At 29.6% G+C, this 19,908-nt stretch overlaps 6 protein-coding genes across 10 annotated transcripts; 3 read left to right on the top strand and 3 right to left on the bottom strand.

The window, feature by feature from the left end:
* Positions 1-203: 203 nt before the first annotated feature.
* Positions 204-3,102, bottom strand: LOC100745028. The gene is made up of 7 exons (XM_033323074.1): positions 2,226-3,102; positions 1,986-2,138; positions 1,784-1,919; positions 1,578-1,705; positions 1,051-1,350; positions 477-722; positions 204-351 (listed from the first exon to the last, which is right to left on the bottom strand). The coding sequence occupies exons 1-7, from the start codon at positions 2,455-2,457 to the stop codon at positions 230-232; spliced, it is 1,317 nt and encodes a 438-aa protein (XP_033178965.1). The 5' UTR covers positions 2,458-3,102; the 3' UTR covers positions 204-229.
* Positions 3,103-4,058: 956 nt separating this feature from the next.
* LOC100744784 (deformed epidermal autoregulatory factor 1) lies at positions 4,059-6,375 on the top strand. The gene is made up of 4 exons (XM_003492536.4): positions 4,059-4,486; positions 4,839-5,330; positions 5,409-5,870; positions 5,959-6,375. Exons 1-4 carry the CDS (start codon positions 4,220-4,222, stop codon positions 6,157-6,159), a joined length of 1,422 nt encoding a protein of 473 aa, XP_003492584.1. The 5' UTR covers positions 4,059-4,219; the 3' UTR covers positions 6,160-6,375.
* Positions 6,376-6,583: 208 nt separating this feature from the next.
* On the bottom strand, positions 6,584-9,703 carry LOC100744907 (U3 small nucleolar RNA-associated protein 18 homolog). Its single transcript, XM_003492537.4, has 7 exons — positions 9,289-9,703; positions 9,013-9,207; positions 8,741-8,894; positions 8,492-8,677; positions 8,223-8,414; positions 7,979-8,147; positions 6,584-7,891 (listed from the first exon to the last, which is right to left on the bottom strand). Exons 1-7 carry the CDS (start codon positions 9,438-9,440, stop codon positions 7,428-7,430), a joined length of 1,512 nt encoding a protein of 503 aa, XP_003492585.1. The 5' UTR covers positions 9,441-9,703; the 3' UTR covers positions 6,584-7,427.
* Positions 9,704-9,849: 146 nt separating this feature from the next.
* On the bottom strand, positions 9,850-17,741 carry LOC100749213 (sperm-associated antigen 6-like). Of its 4 annotated transcripts, none has more exons than XM_012390343.3 (10): positions 17,606-17,741; positions 16,740-16,881; positions 16,413-16,623; positions 16,158-16,336; positions 15,914-16,087; positions 15,700-15,852; positions 15,479-15,628; positions 15,255-15,413; positions 11,061-11,206; positions 9,850-10,121 (listed from the first exon to the last, which is right to left on the bottom strand). In XM_012390343.3, the coding sequence occupies exons 2-10, from the start codon at positions 16,743-16,745 to the stop codon at positions 9,974-9,976; spliced, it is 1,326 nt and encodes a 441-aa protein (XP_012245766.1). In that variant the 5' UTR covers positions 16,746-16,881; positions 17,606-17,741; the 3' UTR covers positions 9,850-9,973. The 4 variants fall into 4 exon arrangements, with proteins under 4 accessions (XP_012245766.1, XP_033178964.1, XP_033178963.1 ...); XM_033323073.1 differs by having other exon boundaries at positions 16,740-16,932; positions 17,606-17,715; XM_033323072.1 differs by having other exon boundaries at positions 16,748-16,861; positions 17,606-17,702.
* On the top strand, positions 10,142-14,999 carry LOC105681315. The gene is made up of 3 exons (XM_012390346.3): positions 10,142-10,628; positions 12,010-12,964; positions 13,766-14,999. Exons 2-3 carry the CDS (start codon positions 12,752-12,754, stop codon positions 13,853-13,855), a joined length of 303 nt encoding a protein of 100 aa, XP_012245769.1. The 5' UTR covers positions 10,142-10,628; positions 12,010-12,751; the 3' UTR covers positions 13,856-14,999.
* Positions 17,003-19,132, top strand: LOC100749095 (dynactin, 150 kDa isoform). Of its 2 annotated transcripts, XM_012390345.3 has the most exons (6): positions 17,003-17,775; positions 17,945-18,089; positions 18,161-18,325; positions 18,398-18,532; positions 18,613-18,747; positions 18,912-19,132. In XM_012390345.3, the coding sequence occupies exons 1-6, from the start codon at positions 17,495-17,497 to the stop codon at positions 18,993-18,995; spliced, it is 945 nt and encodes a 314-aa protein (XP_012245768.1). In that variant the 5' UTR covers positions 17,003-17,494; the 3' UTR covers positions 18,996-19,132. The 2 variants fall into 2 exon arrangements, with proteins under 2 accessions (XP_012245768.1, XP_024226249.1); XM_024370481.2 differs by lacking the exon at positions 18,161-18,325.
* The last annotated feature ends 776 nt before the right edge of the window (positions 19,133-19,908 follow it).

The following is a 19,908-nucleotide window of genomic DNA, read 5'->3' as shown; positions in this document are numbered from 1 at the left end:
TTTAACTTTGACTTTATCAAATTTAGGATACGAATGTGTTTATATTCTTCTTATCTTCTACTTTGAAAAATACTGTCTATCATTATATTAAAATATTAAAGATATTAAAATATTGCTTGTCTTAATAATTATACCTTCGGCTTCCTCAAAATCTCATCAACTTCTCAGCTATTTTTAAACAGCATATATTTTCGAATCTAGGTAGGTTGATTTCATTTGCATTTTATTTTTATCTTAATTTTGTTGTGCAAGGTTGTTGTATATAATTCAGACAAAATCCTCTGTTCCCGACATCGTTTGGCGCTTCAACGCTATCCGTGTGGAAAATTAATCTAAATGGTTTCACTGTACCTGATAATCAAGATACATTGTTTTTAACCCTTGTGTAAGTAACTATAGTATGTATATTATCAGAAGACAGAAATTAGTACTGGATATTATTAGAAAGCATTCGATAAAATATCAGGAACACTTACTAATAACGGAAGACGCGTTCAAATTTTGATTTTCCGCGTTAAATGTTCCACCGCATATCCGATCGATACAAGTCATCATGGAGGTTGGCAATCTACCTGTGTTAGACGCACACGGTATCGTTAACCAATCGGTTTGACAGGCTGCTCCTGTCATTGATGCTATTTGCATTGCTTGCGTATTTCCAGTTAACGTAAATCCATTACTACGTGCCATTCTTGCCATAGTGGCACCATCGTTTGCCAGTACTGCTTCATCGTGTCATAAAATATTAAAGCATAATTATTGAGTTGCTATAAATACAATTCATATATCGCACAATACATATTTCGAAAGTGACAAAATTCAAACCAGTTTTTCAGGGAAAGCGAAAGGCTGTTTGAAAGCTTATCTCGCTATATTATTATATCTTAAGCTTATATGTCTAACTATATTAAGCTGAAAAAAAATTATCTTTTAGATCTTAAACTTTCACGATGATCAGAAGATATATATGTGGTTCTTTTGAAATACATGTGCGATATGTTCGCATAAATATGTGTATTCGTTCTTCGTTCTTCTTCATTCACGTATTACCATCTTTATCATCGATCGGGCATGCCATATACTGAATACCGCAAAAATTCCTTTCCATTCGAATGCAAATACTGTAATCTTGATTCGACAGTTGCAATCCGGTGTTAGGATCGTAATTGAACGATTTTATTTGGCCGGATATCCCTGTGAAATATTGCAAACACCCTTCCTCGGCTCTGTATATAGTATTGCAACGTATTTGAGAGACTCGTACTTTCCAAGATCGAGCAAAAGAATTTCCGCTTGTAACAAATGTCAACGTGACAGGATTCGTTTGTCCAAGACCAGTATCGACGTATACTATATAAAAACAATGGTTACTACGTAAATGAAATATTATAAATAGATTAATGGACTTTATTTTTCAGAAAATCAAGCTTAAAAACTTGTATCACGATGGTCTAAAATATTCGGAATACGGTACTCGTTATAGTAAATAAAACAAATCTTTGTCCAAATCCTATTCTTTCAATAATGTTTATAAAGATATTTTTCTAATGTAACGTAATGACAAAGTGGTTACGTACTATGATTGTCAGCATTATTTCCACATATGGTAGATACCGGATTACCCCCAGAAACGATAAATTGATCATAGATACACTGATGGTTAGTCGTTTCCGGACCTCTTGTATTAAACTGCAAGAAATCCAATCTAGAAAAGACACATTACTTGTCAATGAAATTCGATTCTATCAAATAAAGCACTACATTTGAGATGAAAGTAACCCACCTAAACTGGCATACGGTTGGATGCGACTTAACGAGCGTTAATTGACAAGATATAGTACCATCAAACGTTGATGGATAATTCGGATTAACGAAATAAGTATTATTGTTGCTGGTTGTCTCGCCGCAAGATACTGTCACTGAACCGGTATAAGAAAGAAAAATTGTTAAAACCGCTTAACGGAAAAAAGGAAAATATAACATACCAATGCAGCAAACTCCGTAACCATTTGCGCAAACTCCGCTAGATACACCACCACGTTTCGAGCATTCCGAAGCTGCGATACAGGTACCATTTTCACCATTTAATCCGACGCAAACGTTATTGTCAAATTTTACCAATGTAAATAATGGGAAAACTAGAAATAAGAAACGAAACAGATTATTCTAGCAAATTAAAAAAAATCTACTGCTGCTCATAAGTACATGGTAGTCTTTATACTTACGTCGTTTTTCTCTACCGCCCTGACTTGGTGCGCTATTTTGAAAATTAATCGACTGTAATTTACCCTTTAGAGAGTTTAGAGGGTCCCGTTTAAGCGATAACGATTCGTTGACGCGATTAATATTTGGTTGCCAAAGATGTCGAAACCTTTTAAGAGAACTCCACGCGTCAATATTTATGCACAACATAACAGAGTATAATAGTAACGTAATGATACAGTATCTACGCATCATTAAACAAATACGCCTTCGATGTAATAATTTAAAAAATATAACTGTAAAAAAGAAATTGTTTAAACGTAAATTGTTCAAAAAATGTCAAAGGTCCAATGAGACGTGTGTTCTGCAACGATTGCTCTTCGACTAACAGAAACGAAGGACTGGAAAACTGGTATATTTAAGTAAAAATGCATATACACGGTCTGAATGCTACATAGTTTAATTGAAGGAAGCGTTAAGATCATTGTTGAACGTTGATCTTTAAGCAGATTGAGAGAAAGTCAAGATACCTTACGAATGACAAATCTCTAAGGTCTATCTATTGTGTTTGCCTCTTGAGTCGAGACACAGTATTTACTTTCACGGCTTTAATTCAACAAATTTAAACGTTCTTTCCCTTCACTGTAAACGTTGCTTTAAACGTTTAAACCTCTATTGTCATTTTTACCTGTAGATACGATACAGTACGTTTAAGGTAGATACCTGTTCTCACGTTTTCTATAAAGCGGCACGTGCTTTGATAAATGGTGAGCGAGAAAGCGAACTTTCTATGTGATTTTCCAAGTACTTGTTACCATGATCTATATGTTCCGAGGTATGCTTGGCATACAAGATAATGATGGTCAATATTCTTATACGTGTTTACGTAATGTATTATTATGATCGTAATATTTACAAGTCAAATATTCGAAGTATTCGATAGAAAAAAAATTAATACAAGTTTTAAAAGTTCAAAGGTAATTATACATATTATTTTATACAAGGTAGAACTTTGATGCACATACACAAATAATGGTAATAGTAATAGCATGAATAATTATTAGACTGCACATATTTATGCAAATTCATACATTTATGAACACAATTGAAAAAATGGAATCTAAGCAAAGATTTGTTTCACCTATTAAATATTACGAGTACTTTATTTTGGATATTTTACATACATATGTTGTATGTTTATATTCTGTGCGCTTATATGGAGATCTATACAATAAAATGCAAAGAAAGATCAATCGATCGATCAAGATTTTTAATTGCAGCGTTATAAGTATAATTAACATAGTCAATTTTTCGTTCAAATTAAGATGGCATACGATGTAATCATCAACATCTGGATGCAAAATAATCAATATATTAATCGAATCAGTCTTTTAACGTATGAAAAGAATCGTTTCTAATCTTTTTATTCACTTACCTATTATTATATATTATTATCTTACGAATTCATTTTAAATCAATAATACCTGTGATAATACAAACTCATAGAAATAGGTTAGAAAAATTATTGTGTTTAAAAATGAGTTTTATACAATACAAATCCAAACACATTCTCGCACATATTCTAATAAAGGTAAACACTCATATTCTAATTTACTTTACCATATCATGAAAATTACTATGATAAATTAAATACATACATTTAAGGAGAAGAATTCGTCAATTAAAACCTTCAAAAGTAATCGAGTAGAATTTAAAACGAGCGCTCGAAATATGTAAAGATGGCACTCGATATCGGAGATTCATATATGCATCTATAATATATGCAAAGAGAACAAAGATTCTGCTGAGAGGTGGAAGAAAATAATAATAGTATGGTCACTGAAGGACCGATTCGTTGAATGACAGTTTCAATTTAGATTCGATTGTGGTTAGTTTGGAAACGTGTCGAGTAAACTCGAAATTGTGATCGCGAGTAATCGCAGGCACCGAAAGATCGTGGCGCTGTGTTGAGCGTGCGCTGACGCCATAGTGTGTGCGAGAGGCGAGAACAGCCGAAATGGAGGAGAGTCAAACATCGGAAAGTGTCGCCGTGCTACCGGACATGTCCGAACCGTTGACGAGCGAAACCGAGGATGCGTCTGCCCTAAAGGTCGAGCACGAGGAGCATACCGTCGCCGTGACGGCGAGCGTCACTCCGGTACCGGGTGTTCCTGGTGTTCCAGGGGTTGGTGTACCGGTTTCTTTACCCGTTGGTTCTATCATTGGTGTAGCGAACTCGACCAACGGCACGACCTTCAACGTCATCACATCAGACCAACTACAGGTTGGTTGTAGAAGCAATTGAGTGTTTGTTAAACTTGTATTTAATACAATTTTGATACAGAACTGGCTTTCTGACGATTCATTCACTTTCTCGCTAAAGAATTACTGAAAAATAAGGTGGGGTTTTACTCTTCTTATACACATGTAAGCCAGAACTACTTACATGCATAGTGTACACAACATTAACTCCTATAATGCGCCTGTTCATACGTTGTACAAAATACTGGAGGCATGTCTTTTCTACAATTACGCGACACGATTATGATTTTATATACATATGACGTTAATGGAATCTGTATATCTTATTTTAAATTAAATATCTAATTATATATGTGTTTCATTTCTTTTTCTAGTTGCCCGGATCAGGTCAGTTTAAGCAGATGCTATGTGTAGATAATGGTTTCATTTGTGAACCACGGCATGACAAGGACACGGATTCTTTACGTTGGAATGGTGAATTAAAAGCAACGCATATAGTAATCCAAAATAGTACAGAAGAGCCAGAATCAGAACAGATTCATGTCTCTACTGCTAATACTCAACCAATATGCAGTTGGTCAGAATCCGCTAATTTAGCAGTATTACCTGTTAGATGTAAAAATACAAATGCTGAGTTGCATAAAAGTAGATTTGGATCTGGGGGAAGAGGAAGATGTATCAAACTTGGGCAAGACTGGTACACACCAAGTGAATTTGAAGCATACTGTGGGAGGGCATCCAGTAAAGATTGGAAACGCAGTATTAGATTTGGTGGTAGAAGTTTGCAAACATTAATTGACGAGCAAATTTTAAAGCCACATGCTACTTCTTGCACCTGTGCAGCATGTTGCGATGATGACAGTGCAGTTAGTATACTATGTTACTCTATAATTAATATGTAATTGCAATTTATCCAGTGATCACGTAATGTTTTTTTATTTCAGACAGGTCCTGTAAGATTGTTTACACCGTACAAACGTAGAAGAAGGGCTAGAGATACATCTGATGGAGAAACACCATCGCGTAAACTTAAAAGTGATACTTCGCGCGATGGCAGTAATAATGACGAAAGCGATAGTGAAGTTGTAGTACCTGATAAAGAAGTATGGCCTCAATTTGTTTCAACAGATGGTTTAGTTGTACAACAGCCGCAAGATCAAGATACCGTTGTTCAAAATGTACATCAAACGGAAAATGGACAAAGCGACGATATATTTAAAAAGCTCGACGAAATGTCCAATAAAATGTTAAAGTTGGCTTATGAATTTAGACGTACATTAGAGGAAGCTAAGGAAGTAAACAGACAACAAAGAAGAGAACAGGCTCTAGTGGCGCAATTAGGTGGTAGAGGGGATGTTATTGAAACTGTTGGTTTACAACCAGCATCGGATACTCATAACAAAAAGGTAAGGAATATTGCTAGAGTATAATCAAGTGTATTCTATCTATATACATATCTTTTACTAGCTTTTCATAATACTTATCTATTTCTAGTGTGCCAACTGTAACAGAGAAGCATTTGCGGAATGTTCGTTATGTAGGCGAACACCTTATTGCTCCACGTTTTGTCAACGTAAAGATTGGGCAGGTCATCAAGTGGAATGTGTGAGAGGTGCTGCAGAAACTGTAATGCTTATAGTTGAAAGCAGTAGTGGAGATACTAGTGCACTTGCTACGACTGCTGGGGACCAATAGCTAGTGTTCCTCACACCTATTCACCAAAGTAACATAGGAACTGAACAAACTATCTTAGAAACTTCGAAATTGAGAGAAGAGACGAAGACTTTAAAAAAATCTGTTTAATGACCAATGAGTCAGAAAGTTTTGTATATATAGTAGTAAATATTTTATATATATACAAGAGTTAAATTGTAACGATATTATTAAGTAAATAAGCAAATTTACACTAAAGTTGAAATTTTTTTAAATCAAGATTCAAAATTATGCTATATACAAATGAAAGATCGTAAATCAAATAATTGTAAAAATAAACAACAACGTGCACGTGTATATATGCATACTACTATGCATTTTGAACGTACAGATACACGCGCACACGTTTATGCGTGTTTATGCGTATGTTGTATCACGCATGATAAAATATACTTTTATGAATCACTTTTTTTTACATAAATTTATATCATTGACCAAAGGAGGTAATTACGCTTTTATGGATATTATTTATAAACACTGTCTCCTTTTTCTTCTGTTTGTAGGTATTATTTTGAACTTCCTCTCCAAATTCTTTTGTTAGTACAAATTTAATATTATGAGGACATTATAAAAATGATATTTAGAATGAAGGCTAGCTTCTATTTTATGAATATATCGAGTCATACATTTATATCATCTCTCACACATATTTACACTTCAAATCGATGTTCTATAAACTCGCAATCATAATGGATTTCATGTAGTTACTATAGTATCATATCATTTTTCCACTTGAAATAGCAGAAAAATATTAATGTATATTTACATATATATACCTAGTATGCAAATTATAACGGTGATAACACAAAAAGTCTAACAAACATCACTAAACAAGAAACACAGTATCAAATGTATTATATAGCTATTATTTTTAATATATGATTTTCTAATCAAATTCATAACGAATATCATTTACTAGAGTTCTTTTACAAGCCATATTATTACCACCATGATTCATAGCATTATTATTATTATTATTATTATCGTCACTATTAGTGCTGTTAATTAATTATAATAGTACGATGATAACAAATATTTTGTTAAGTAAAACATGAAAGTTTATTTTGCTTATATACAAAGTGAACAGAAAAAAAATAAATATTGTTTTCATCAATTATTAAGTGTCTATCTTATTCTTATATGCTTTGATACATTATATTTTATTCAATTATAGATACTATTAACATAGTTCGAACTTAGTTATAAAAAACTTTTTAATAATATTACGTGATTTGCAAAATGATAATTATCTAATAATTTCCATAATGTTTCAATCTATATAAAAAAGCACTAAATGATTTGTTGGAAATTGCTATATAACCGCTACCTGGTGAAAAATCGATAGCTTCGGGTATTGACAAATTTGTTTGAAATGTAGGAAAATTTGAAAAAACCGTGAACGATGGTAAATGCATCATTCTAAACGCATTATGTTTTTTATCTGAAGCCATTGCCAAAATTTCAGAATAAGCATTAAATTTTAAACTGGTAATCGACGTGACAAAATTGAGAACAACTTTTAGTGGAACAGGATTTCGATTTTGTAACACTGTCTTGGTATCATACAAATTAACTACACCCTCTTTACTACCTGTTGCTAAATATTGACTATTTGGAGACATTGCAATAGAAGCACAGGATAAACATCCATCATCTATAGCTCGATGAATGCATACACGGCTATTTATATCCCAAATGTACATTTCGTTGCTGTCTTTAATTGTTCAAAAAGAAATAAAAATTCACATTAAACAAGGAATATATAAAATTGAATAAACAGTGATAAATACAAAAAACTTACCACCATGTGTAATCAATGTATTACTATCTGGCGTAAAGGCTAATGCTCTACATCTTGCATTCATTTTCAACATACTGATAAGTTCCTTTGATGAACTTGTTAATAAGAAAATTTCTCCTGCTCGCCCACAAACTGCTAATAATTTTCCATCTGGAGATACTTCATATTTCTAAATAATTTATAAAAATGTCATTCTATATAATAATTTAGATTATTATAAAAAGATAGTTATAATTTCTCAAACCTGCATGTTAGTAAGTCCATGCGGTAACAACATTCTATATGTTTTTCCACTCATTAAGTTATAAGAGTGACAATGTGCATAATATTGAGAACCAATCAATACTTCTGTACCATCTCTCAGAAATTTTGCTGTGCTAATAGGAAATTTCTTATACTGCATTGTGTGCAATTTATTATTTTCAATTCCATCTACCTATAATTATATCATATTTTGATAAATTCTCTATTTGCAAATACAGGTACAAATACAACTAGATTTTGTATAATTACTTGAAAAAGAGATAAAATTCCAGATGTACCAGCAACCAAGGCTACTGTAGAAGATGGATGAAATTCAACACTTGACACAATGGGCCCTTCAGTATGTGTTTCCTTATTAATTGGTGTCAATGCTTTTATGTCAATTATACTCTTTGGCAAATTTTTTACTTTAGGTTTTTCCAAATGGCAACTATGCTAAAAAAATATAATACATATTTAGGAATATTAGTCATTGAAGTGGTAAAATGACTTTAGTACCTTTAATATTTCATTATCTAAATCATCAGATTCTTTATTGATCTTTCCAATCTTGGCCCATTTTGGGTTGCCCACAATCTGTTTATATTTGTTACGCAAGTAATCTTTACGTGACTCTTGTGGCACATTGTCGGCTAGTTTGTGTCTTGGTCGACTAATAAAAAGAATAAACCATTTGATTAGTTTCCGAATAATATATATTATTTAAAAACAATATTTTTCCTTTATTACTAAACAACATATTTTGTTTTCATTAAATTTGGTATACATACGCATATTGAACATCATCTTCATCAATCCATGCCGCCTCTGTATGTTCTTCAGAAATATCAGTTTCAATCAAATCATTACTTACATCATCATTTATAGAAATATTATTTTCATTAATATTCGATTCAACAACATCCTCATTGTTTGATAAATCGTTTATGATGTCAGTTGGATTACCAAGCACGATTCTTTCTAACCTGTATACAAATAATGTGATAAATTCTGTTCCTTAAACAACTTAGTTACTTGAACTTTCTATATTATCGTAATAATTGTACCTGGCCTCTTCCTTTGCATCATATTCATTTTTGTGGTTCCTTTTCAAAGGTTCAGTGTACTTTTGTTTATACAATGTTTTTGAGGGAATACCTTTCTTGTTTAACATTTTAGTCGGTACCAATTTCTTACGATTCAATTTGTTTTTCTCCATGATGTATTGACCGACTATTATGATTTACTTAATACAATTTGTAACACGTTCAAATAATCAAATATTATGTATTTTTAACATAACTTTCTCACATGTTCCTCCTTTTCTACAATCATTAAAATACTAAACATATATACTCCCTAGATAAATTCACTTCTACGAAATACTTTAAATAAATTAAAAAATTCTTCTGAAATTATAAATATTAAAAACAACGAGTATATTTAATTATATCGGCTAGATCTGTATACATTTTAACGATTTTGTAATTCTATTGAATATTTTGTACTAAGCGTTTGATAACTAGTGACTAATGAAATATATTTCGATTATGTACACTGCACGTGTATAAAAGATGCTCCAAACTGTTTTTTAATTTAAAAAATACTTTTAAAAATATAAGAAATGATAACTTTTTGAAAAAGATTTATTTGGCAATATTTCTTAAATAACGATCTTCATTTCCTCTTAACCAATGCACATAATACATGATTAGAGAATATACTGATTCCACAATCGGGATGAATCAAACTTTAACCTTCTTCATTGAAAGATGATAGCGAAGATTTAGAATCAATATCAGAAGATAAGTGTTCTTCTATTGCAAATAGGGAAGGACATTTCGGTTGATACTGTTCTACAGCTTCCAAAAGACTGTTTGGATATCCAGGAGAGTAATATCTAAAATCAAAAGGGCCAAGAATTCATGATATAAAAGAAAAGGGAGGAAAAAGAGTTTATTCTAATGGCAACACGCATAATAAATTGATTACTAAACGTATAAATGACGTTCATTCATTTGTAACTTATTTGTAAATTAATAAGATCCAAAAATACAAAATATAGTGAAAACGGAAGTAAATTAAAAAATATATGTATAAAGTTGGCTTAACACTGAATCGAGCTATTGATAATAAATATAAAATGCTATCGGTTGTTCTATAGTGATTATAGAAATTATTGAGTTCATGTAATATTATTGATCCATTAAAATCCAAGTTTATATTTTTCCAATGCAATCAGCTGTGACAACATGGCGGTCATGCCGTATATTACTTGTCCGATTTAAATTAAGACACGCGATCCAGAAACGGAGCTGCAGTTATTTGCATTCACTGCTCGTGTAAACGGCTGTAAGAAGACTGTATTTTTTTCATTAACAAGAACTCGTGTTTCCGAATTCTCTCAGTAAGTAAACCATTACTAGGGTTATGTCAAAAGCAACTAGTGTTATTTTTGATAATTATCTACTCCTATCATTATCTTTACATCCATATGCTTCTCTGCATGCATCAGTATTTTAGTCATCTTGATGGAGAACATAATCCAATTTTAAATGTCAAGAAAGACAATAATTCTTTCAAATGAAATGATGTTTTGAACTATCATATTACATCTTACTGAAATAGCATTATGACTTAAAAATTATAAAGCATAATCTTCTCTAGCAATATTATAGTTATTATAAATTGTTGTTTAACATATCATGTTGATGAGAGAAACAATTTCAAAAATATGCAATATTGATCTTATGTTAAAGATATCAAATATATAATTCGTACCCTTCAAATTATTTTTAATTGAAATAATTTCCAAAAGCGATATGAAATAAAACACAACCTGACAATTTCATCTGGAAAACAGCAATTTATAATTTGTATATACTCCAAAAGTGTTGAACCAGGATCTGCTTGAATTTCTTGTACTTTCTTTAAACCACCGGATGTTACAAATAATCTTCTTGCCCTGGGATCATGAGGCAAAATCTATATAAAAATAACAAATAATTCAAAAATGCAACTTGAAATAGTTGAAATGCTTTAAACATTATCATTTATCAGTGATCTCATTAACTATGCGCATGAATGGAGAGAATGAAAGACATTATTAGCTATCAGTTTGCATGTTGCAATATACCTAAGAATAAAACTTCTGAGACCTGACCTACACACTGTTTAAATGCAGTTATCTAAAGTAAACTTAATTTCTTAAATGTTTTAATCCACAGCAAATTAAAATAATTAAAAATGTCTTTTAGTAAATGATACCACGTTTACGATTTTATAAAAAAAATATATATATATATACATGTAATATTGTATCAAAATTTATTATAAAATATCCGAAATCTAAAAAACATTCTTTGCAATATGCAATAGAAGTTATTTCTTATAACATCTTATGTGATTTCTAATGTCCACATTATAAAAATTACAAATTACAATATGAAATCGATCTTTGTATGAAATTCTGTCTTTTCGCATATTTGTAATAGTATTTGATAATTTATTCAATAGCATGTTACGATTTCTACCATAATACATATTACAAGCATCGTATGCAACATATTTCTAGGCGAAGCAAAATCTGTCCACATTTTCCACCTTCCTACGCCGCCAAAAATATCTTATTTACGAAAACAAAATTCCAGAACAAAATCGTGGGATAACGTGTCTGTCACAGACCTGTTGATAAATTAAAAATTTCTATTATCGTTTAAGTGAATTTTTTATCACTATAAGCATTATTACTGTTCATAATATGATATGAATAATTAAATATTTTTCAGCTGATTCAGTGTGGCGCCAAAGATCGGTCGCTAAGGGAACGGAAGCAACTTGAGGGCCGTTTTTTTGATAATTACTTCAAGGTTGCTGTTTATCTTTTTTTATTATAAAATACAATTTTTTAATAAAATTTAATCTAAAGCAATCTCCAAATATTAAAAACAAAAGTCTAATATTTTAGAATAATTTATTATAAAAGAATAAAAAAGATATATGTAACAGCATGTAAAAGAAATGTGAAAAGAAAGATTGAAACACTAAGTAGAAAGTAATGCCCTAAATACAACGATCTTAATACAATAGTTGAGAAAGAAATTTAATGAAGTGTCAAAGATAAAAATCAAGGTTGAAGATTATTGTAAGATTTAATGTATTGTAGTTAAAAGATAACGAGACAAGACAGATGCCTTAGAGTTCAAACATATAAGAACATAAGTGATAAAAGGAGATGACATCATTGTATACAAAAATTAATTTGTACTGTGTACTAAGCAGTACTGTTTGTAAAATTACTGGCAAATATTTCTAATATGATTAACACAAAAGTCTGTCATTTATAAGAAGTTAACTTGTCATAAAATCGTGCAGTGCAGTCACAGAAGTTCTACAGATCACATAAAATGTATACCTTGTATAGTTTCGATAGTAGAGGACTTTAAAGTACATGTATTGAATATTGTAGAACGTGGATATAAGCAACTCTGATTTTACATTAAATAAGAAAGTGAGAAATTAATAATAGACATGATAAACAATCAACATTGTGTTATTCTTAATTCTGGAGAGACCAATAATTATCACCAACCGGTCTCTGCAAAACCTTCTGTTGTTTCTGTATCAAGTATTGATTCTGATGTAAGTGACAGAAGAGATGTACGTGAAGAACTTTATGCTGGGATCTTCAGAAGACACAGGAAGACCATACTTGTGTTAGGCAGTTTTCTCAAAATGTTAAGGGTGAATAGAAATATGAACAATTATGCTAGTATTAAACCTAATGATGATAATGATGAATAAAAGAATAATTTTATTGCATAAATGGAGTAGAAGACCAAGTTTAATTTTTTATACTGAAAATAATTAAATTGATATTGTTATTGCTTTGTAAAAAGATCAAATGTACTTTAATTATCACACATCTATTAAGATTAATATAATTTAATTGCTTAAACAGATTTTTACATTTAGTAATTATTTCTCCTAAAAAGAGGCTTATCTTACATAAGGTATTATCTTGATAAATTACATGCAGCTGTCATATATTATGTTTGAATCTGTTTGCCATGATAACTATATAGATCATAAATTTGTGCTTACTAACGTAATTTTGTATACTTTATGACTAAAAGGGCATAAATCTATCTGAATAGCTTTATCAATGGATAAAGAATATTTAAGAATCAGTTATAATAGTAAATTTGAAAAGTCACATATAACTTATAAATATGAAAATTATAGCACAAATTATCATCTAACACTTTTTACAAAGCAAAACGTTTTAATTCAAGTATAAAATATTTTATATCACACACATATTTGATACAATATCTATAATATTGTTACATATTACTTTATTTTCATAGTTTTGCTTTTCCCAATAAAAAAAATTGATTTCTTTCCCTCATATTATAAGATAAATTATTTAAATAATTCAACTATTAAGGTACAAAAGCAGTTAAACATTTTATTTACATTTGAAATATTTTTAATCTAATTGTCATGGAATAACGTAATTTTGTCTTTTTTCTCATTTTTCAGAGATACTTGGATAGATTGCATGCTCTGAACCGAATATATGCCTTAATTGCTTTACATTTTGATATTGTCATACAACAAAAGTTTTGGTGAAATCATGAAATTCTAATTATTGTAACATGTCTGTTTATATGTACCTCAAGTTAATTTAAATAGATATTTTCAAGACTTAAAATTTATGAGGCTTTATAAAAATTTATCGTAGTTTATATTTTTATTGAAGCTGTTTTCCATTGTCTGTTTTAATGTGTATCCTACTTTTTTCAACATTTAGCAAAATAAATTTCCTTAAAACGTTTCAATAAAGAAAAGGAAGGGATGAAGAAGAATATGTGATGCAAATAAAGAATTAGCAAAATACCGATAGTGAAGTGAAAGTACTACTGCCGATCATATATGTTACATTTCTTTACTTATGTTTGTACATAAGAAATCGATAATACAGTATGAATGAGGATTAATAGTAGCCAACTTTTTCGAGATGCAAATTTAATAACAATTTTTTGTTACTTATATATCTACAATTTTTATATTACTGGTCTCTTTATATCAAATACTGCCATTAGAAGATACATTCAAGTATATGATATAACAAATGCAAGTAGTATAGCTTAACAAAAAAGTATGTTTAAATATCTAAAATTGCAATTACAATTTTTATATAAGAAGCACTTAACAATTCGATCGTTCTGGTACTTCAGCCGAACCATTTATTGTCGTAAGACTGAGAAATGTGCTTTTTCAGAATATAATATGTGCCATAATATTTATAGACGAACATTAAAAATAAAAATAATTAAGATGGTCTTATGCCATTGTCAATTTCTTCACTTTCTATCAATCAAATATCAGATAAATGCAATGACACACAGCATATCGGAACTGTTACTTTTTAATAGAAATATGTGACATCTCATACCATGTTAAGAGATCAAAGTCAAGTTACACCTTATGCAATTTTGGAATAGTGAAAATATATATAAGCAAAACAGATGATGAAAATATTAAAGATTACAAGGTCGGAATAATATCATAAAATGACAATTTTTATTGTTAGAATGCTATTTATGGGATAATAGTTTATATGTGATAAGAATGAACCACTACAACTGCTTAACTAATTTTTCAATAAAGCAATTTCAAATAGCTTAATAATGGTCCATGTGTATATAATATATACATATATATGTTTATTATGTAATTAAATAAAAGAAATAAAATTATTATCAAATAATAATTTTATGTGTTAATATATATAAACTTTACCATTTAGGTGGATTTTATCATATACTGATGATTTATATAATTTATCTCATTGTATGCATATGATAAATAATAAGACAGATGTTTTGCTTTAATTGAAAATTATAAATAAGAGTACTATTTCAATTATTGTACTATTATGTTTTACAACTTTTATGTCCTGTGTACAATTTGTAGAGATTATGTATAAAGTAAAAAGTTATATAAAACAAAATACTGTGTTCCTCACCTTGCTAAATTGTCCAAGTACATATTTTAGAATATTAGGTGGTGAATCATGCAGCAAGGATTCCAAAGCTTCAATATACATACATTTTTGTAGTATTTGTTTCAGTGCTGTATTGCATTTTGCTTTGAGATCTTCTGAGCTATTTGGATTATTGTACAGCTGAAAATAAACTATAAAATAATAATAATGAAGAACAACGTGGTATAAGAAAATCTGTAACATACCTGTAATAACTTTGGAAGAATGTTTGCGACTGCAACTGCTTTTGCATGTTCTGATGTATGCTTCCCAATTTGCCCAATTGCCCATACAGTGACAGCAAGCGTATGATCGTCATTTTCTTCATATAATATAGTAGATAGGTGAACAATTCCCTATAACAAATATTTGCTCTCAATTATTTTGGCTATGGAAATATTGTGACAAGTATATTGAAATATCACACTTTGGATCCTATGACTGCAATAGCTAACTGATCTAAGTGTCCAGCAATATATCCAATTGCCATTATTGCTGGCAATCTGACTGTTAATTTTGAGGTGCTAATTAATTCAACAAGTGCACCAATACCACCAATATTCACTATAAGTTGGGCCAACTAAAGAAAAATATAATTATAGCAAAATAATGTTGCAAATAAGTTGGTTTGATTTCTTTACCTCTAATGTATGTTTACAAATTTCTCTAGTTAACATTGCAGCAGCTTTAACGACACATTCATCAGGATGTGCCATGTGTACAAGAACATCAGGAAAAACTTCAGCTTCAATAATAGATTCTGCTAGGTGTACAGAGTGTTTTGCTATACTGCTTAATGCCAAAAGAACTTGACGCTGTGTACATTATTAATAAGTGGAATATTATATTACAAAATCATACTGTACATATAGTATTTTATGTTACCTTTAACTTAGTATCAGGATTAGATAATGCCTTTGCAAGAAAAGGAATGGCTCCTGCATCAACCACTGTTTCTGCAAGATCAATATTATGTTTGCTTATATCGAATAAAGCAGAGGCACTAATTTGTTTTAAACATAATTCAGGTTCTTGTAAGGCCAAGACTAAAAGTGGAACAGCTCCTATAAATAACATGATTGATATACAAGTTAATAAAATGTAGATAACTAATAGAGTATATTAATAGAGTATATGTACCTGCATCAACTATGGCTTGAGCCAAAGTTTTATTATGCCTAGCAATGTATCCTAATGCCCAAGCAGTAGCTTCCTTAACACCAGAATCAAAATCTTCTAAACAAATTATTATAGTATCCAATCCATTATTCTGAATCACCATAGATGCCAATTCTGGGGAATGTCTAGCAATTGCACGTAAAACAAATAGGGCTGCTTTTTTATAAAATTTCTATAACAAATATGCTTCAATATGTCTTCATTATTTATGTATTATATTTTAATATATAATAAATTCTACTAAAACAAAAAGAAAGAAATACAGTTTTCTACATCTAAAATGCTTACATTCATACATTTTGTTTATCAATATTCTTCAATAATTGAGGTAAAATACCCATTCTTACAACAGCTTGTGCCAATTTCATACTATTATTTGCAAGTTTTCCTAATGCAACTGCAGCTGTATGCTGAATAGATGGTACAGGATCTGTTAACAAAGGGCATAAGAGATCCAAAACCCCAGCAGCTTCTAAACAATCTATAGTGTTTGGTTTTGAGGCAAAATCAGCAATGGATTGAACAAAGAATAGACGAGCCTTTTGGTACTGATCAAAGACTATAAAGGCATAATAATTAGTATTAACATTCCTTGGCAAGCTAATTATTATAAAAAGTTATTCATGTGCAGAAGATATATAAAAATGAAGACTTCTATATGTGCATGTGCCCTTACATTAATTATATTATAGAAGACCGCCAAATTTTTATTAAAAATATTAAAAGTATTTCAAACATTGTACCTTGTAAAATTGAACGTGCTGTCATTTTTGTTTATTTTGTTTATAAATTTTTAAATGTATATGCGATGTTGATACTTTCAATACGTTTTTATACCATTTGACTTTACGAAACTGTCATATGTTTGAAAACGAAAAGCTACCGCCTTCTGCATACTATATAGTATAGCGACTCCAGAAAACAAATGTTTGATCGAATAGAATATAGATGCAGAAATTATCAATCAAAATATAGTAATAGAAGGATATAGCGATAGTAATAAAATACTATATCTTTTATGTAATAATTATTCATATCGGAAAATGACTGAAGAATTATTATCTAAAGAAAAAGAATTTCATCAGTTGAATAAAGAACTTGAGCAGAAAGCAAGCAATTTGATAGCAAAAATAGATTCTGTTGTTAACACTTACAATAACGGATGCTCGAATCTTAATTCGAGGAAACATTGCGTAAATGCGACGAGAGAAAGAACAGCCTGTTTAAATGGTATAACAATACAAAATAAAGATAATTTTCAGATTTTGGTTAAACGAAATTCATCTTTACCTCATATTTTCGATCAATCCGTTGCTTTGAAGCCGTAAGTATGGAAGAAATGCAATTATTTATATTTATGTGTTAAAAAATGATCTCATAACAAATATATTTTAGTTTTAACAAACTATTGAATAAAATTTTTAATTATTTTGTAATATATCTAAAATTAAACATCTGAATAATAAATGATTTCAATATTATTTATATATTAGAAAAATAGAATCACAGAAAGATAACGAGGATGAAGTTTCTAAGCAAAAGAACCTGGCAAATAAAACTGTTCTCAATTTCTTAAAAGCTAAGGTAGATATATTACAGGATGAGCTACAAACAATGCGAATTGAATATAGAAAACAGGTACCTAGAATTCATGTGTGCATGAAAGCATTTATTTGATTAATCCTTACACAACTATGTTGTATGTTCAGTGTGATATTTGCAAAAATTTGGAATCTGAAAATAACAAGATTGAAATTAAGTTAAAAGCTGAAATAGAGTCATTAAAAGAAACAATTACAAAATTAGAGAACACTAACAAGGAGTTGCACTGTCAATCACAAGCATTAAATACAGAAAATTCAATCTTAAAAAAAGTATGCATTACACTCACTCTGTTCTTTTCCAATAACAATTTTTTTTTTATTCATACTAAATATTTTTAACAGGACTTAGATAGACTTCAAAAGCAAGTAAAGATAACAAATCAACAGTCTAATAGTTGCTTGATGAGATTAAATAGATCTTTGGAAAATAATGATAAACTTAAGAATGCATTGAAATATTCTGAAGTAGAAGAAAAGGTGCAACTTATACAAATATATAATATTAGATAAGAAACTTGTATCATATAGCATTTTTATCTTACTTAATGTTTTTACAGGAATTGAAGACCCAAATTAGAAAGTTAGAAGAAGATAGAAAATTAACAGTTAATCATTTGGGAAAGCAACTTTCGGAATTAATACAAGTGTTTAAAAAACAAATGTTAATTGTAGATAACTTAAAGAAGCAAAATGTATGTATATATTTTATCTCTATTATATAAAATTATATATAAAAATTAAAACATTTGATATATATGTACTTTAATCTATCTTTTTAATCGATGTATGTATGTAATTGATATTTATATATACGTATGTACATGTATGTATGCATATAAAAACAAACACACACAAGGCATGCTTACTGGCAGTTGGACAACTAAAATTAACAAAAGAAGATTTCTCAAGATTATTGGATCAGAAACCTGAAAATGTATGATATATTGTATATAAAACATTTATTAAATGACTACTGCAATTCATACATTGCAAAAGATGGAATAACTTCATTTCATAGCCATACATTTTATACAATTTTATATTACATGATATAATCCTTAATATTTTTTATGAAAATCTGTGTTCTTTAATACATTACCTGTCATACATGAAATTTGAAAGTTTTGTGATCTAAGCTTTATGATTCACCTTGACATCTCTTTTTTTGTTTTTATTTATCTTATATCTGGGACATTTCTAGCATTTTTTAACATATACGTAATAAATAAGTTATATCTAAAATATCAATAGAATTTTGAATACAAAATGTCAATGTCATACAAATGTCAAATGAAGTATGTCAAGTATAAACATTAGTCTAATTATAGAAATCATATTTTTTATATTCGTTTAATATTAAAAAGTAATGTCATTTAGAATTACGAAGAGATACAAAACTAATTTCCATCATAACCGAGATGAATTTATTTTATTCAAAACAATTTTCAATAACTTACTCAATTTATTTACACTTAAGTCCTATTTTGTGCATAAAAAATTTGATTAAGAATGATAAATTTCGGTTAGTACGTATAAAAATTCACAAAATTAATTGAATTCATCTCAAAGTTTAATCTTCAAACGTCTCAGAAAACACTGACTATTTTTTTATCAAATGAATTTTACAGATTTTTATTTTATATCCTCGCTTAAACAATATATGTACTATCGTATATTTTCTACGCTTATAAAAGCAGCTCGACATATTCTAAATACTATCACTTGAAATTAGTTAAATAATATCAAGTGTCACAAAAAAGTGAACGAAGATGATATATGTTTGTATTTTCCGTTTAACCATTTCTGCGCAATCTAACTTGAATAATGTTGTTTTAGTGTTTTACTATTTAAAT

Source organism: Bombus impatiens, unplaced genomic scaffold, assembly GCF_000188095.3.
Source record: "Bombus impatiens unplaced genomic scaffold, BIMP_2.2 scf_0765, whole genome shotgun sequence".
Lineage (NCBI taxonomy): Eukaryota > Metazoa > Arthropoda > Insecta > Hymenoptera > Apidae > Bombus > Bombus impatiens.
The sequence above is the reverse complement of the archived record's forward strand: the minus strand, read 5'-3'. Positions and strand labels throughout refer to the sequence as shown.

Excerpts from the sequence above, each read along its gene's own strand:
- LOC100744907 (XM_003492537.4), bottom strand. The coding sequence starts at position 9,440 with ATGGAGAAAAACAAATTGAATCGTAAGAAATTGGTACCGACTAAAATG. Across the intron at positions 8,678-8,740 it reads TAGATAATGAAATATTAAAG|CATAGTTGCCATTTGGAAAA; the intron begins GTACTAAAGTCA and ends ATATTTTTTTAG. Across the intron at positions 8,415-8,491 it reads GAATTTTATCTCTTTTTCAA|GTAGATGGAATTGAAAATAA; the intron begins GTAATTATACAA and ends ATATAATTATAG.
- LOC100744784 (XM_003492536.4), top strand. The coding sequence starts at position 4,220 with ATGGAGGAGAGTCAAACATCGGAAAGTGTCGCCGTGCTACCGGACATG. Across the intron at positions 4,487-4,838 it reads TCACATCAGACCAACTACAG|TTGCCCGGATCAGGTCAGTT; the intron begins GTTGGTTGTAGA and ends TTCTTTTTCTAG. Across the intron at positions 5,871-5,958 it reads CGGATACTCATAACAAAAAG|TGTGCCAACTGTAACAGAGA; the intron begins GTAAGGAATATT and ends ATCTATTTCTAG.
- LOC100745028 (XM_033323074.1), bottom strand. The coding sequence starts at position 2,457 with ATGATGCGTAGATACTGTATCATTACGTTACTATTATACTCTGTTATG. Across the intron at positions 1,920-1,985 it reads TTACGGAGTTTGCTGCATTG|TGACAGTATCTTGCGGCGAG; the intron begins GTATGTTATATT and ends ATACCGGTTCAG. Across the intron at positions 1,706-1,783 it reads CCAACCGTATGCCAGTTTAG|ATTGGATTTCTTGCAGTTTA; the intron begins GTGGGTTACTTT and ends TGTCTTTTCTAG.
- LOC105681315 (XM_012390346.3), top strand. The coding sequence starts at position 12,752 with ATGATAAACAATCAACATTGTGTTATTCTTAATTCTGGAGAGACCAAT. Across the intron at positions 12,965-13,765 it reads GTTTTCTCAAAATGTTAAGG|AGATACTTGGATAGATTGCA; the intron begins GTGAATAGAAAT and ends CTCATTTTTCAG.
- LOC100749213 (XM_003492572.3), bottom strand. The coding sequence starts at position 17,219 with ATGACAGCACGTTCAATTTTACAAG. Across the intron at positions 17,011-17,194 it reads AGCACGTTCAATTTTACAAG|TCTTTGATCAGTACCAAAAG; the intron begins GTACAATGTTTG and ends ATGCCTTTATAG. Across the intron at positions 15,414-15,478 it reads TTCTTCCAAAGTTATTACAG|CTGTACAATAATCCAAATAG; the intron begins GTATGTTACAGA and ends GTTTATTTTCAG.
- LOC100749095 (XM_012390345.3), top strand. The coding sequence starts at position 17,495 with ATGACTGAAGAATTATTATCTAAAGAAAAAGAATTTCATCAGTTGAAT. Across the intron at positions 18,090-18,160 it reads GAATTGAATATAGAAAACAG|TGTGATATTTGCAAAAATTT; the intron begins GTACCTAGAATT and ends TTGTATGTTCAG. Across the intron at positions 18,533-18,612 it reads ATTCTGAAGTAGAAGAAAAG|GAATTGAAGACCCAAATTAG; the intron begins GTGCAACTTATA and ends ATGTTTTTACAG.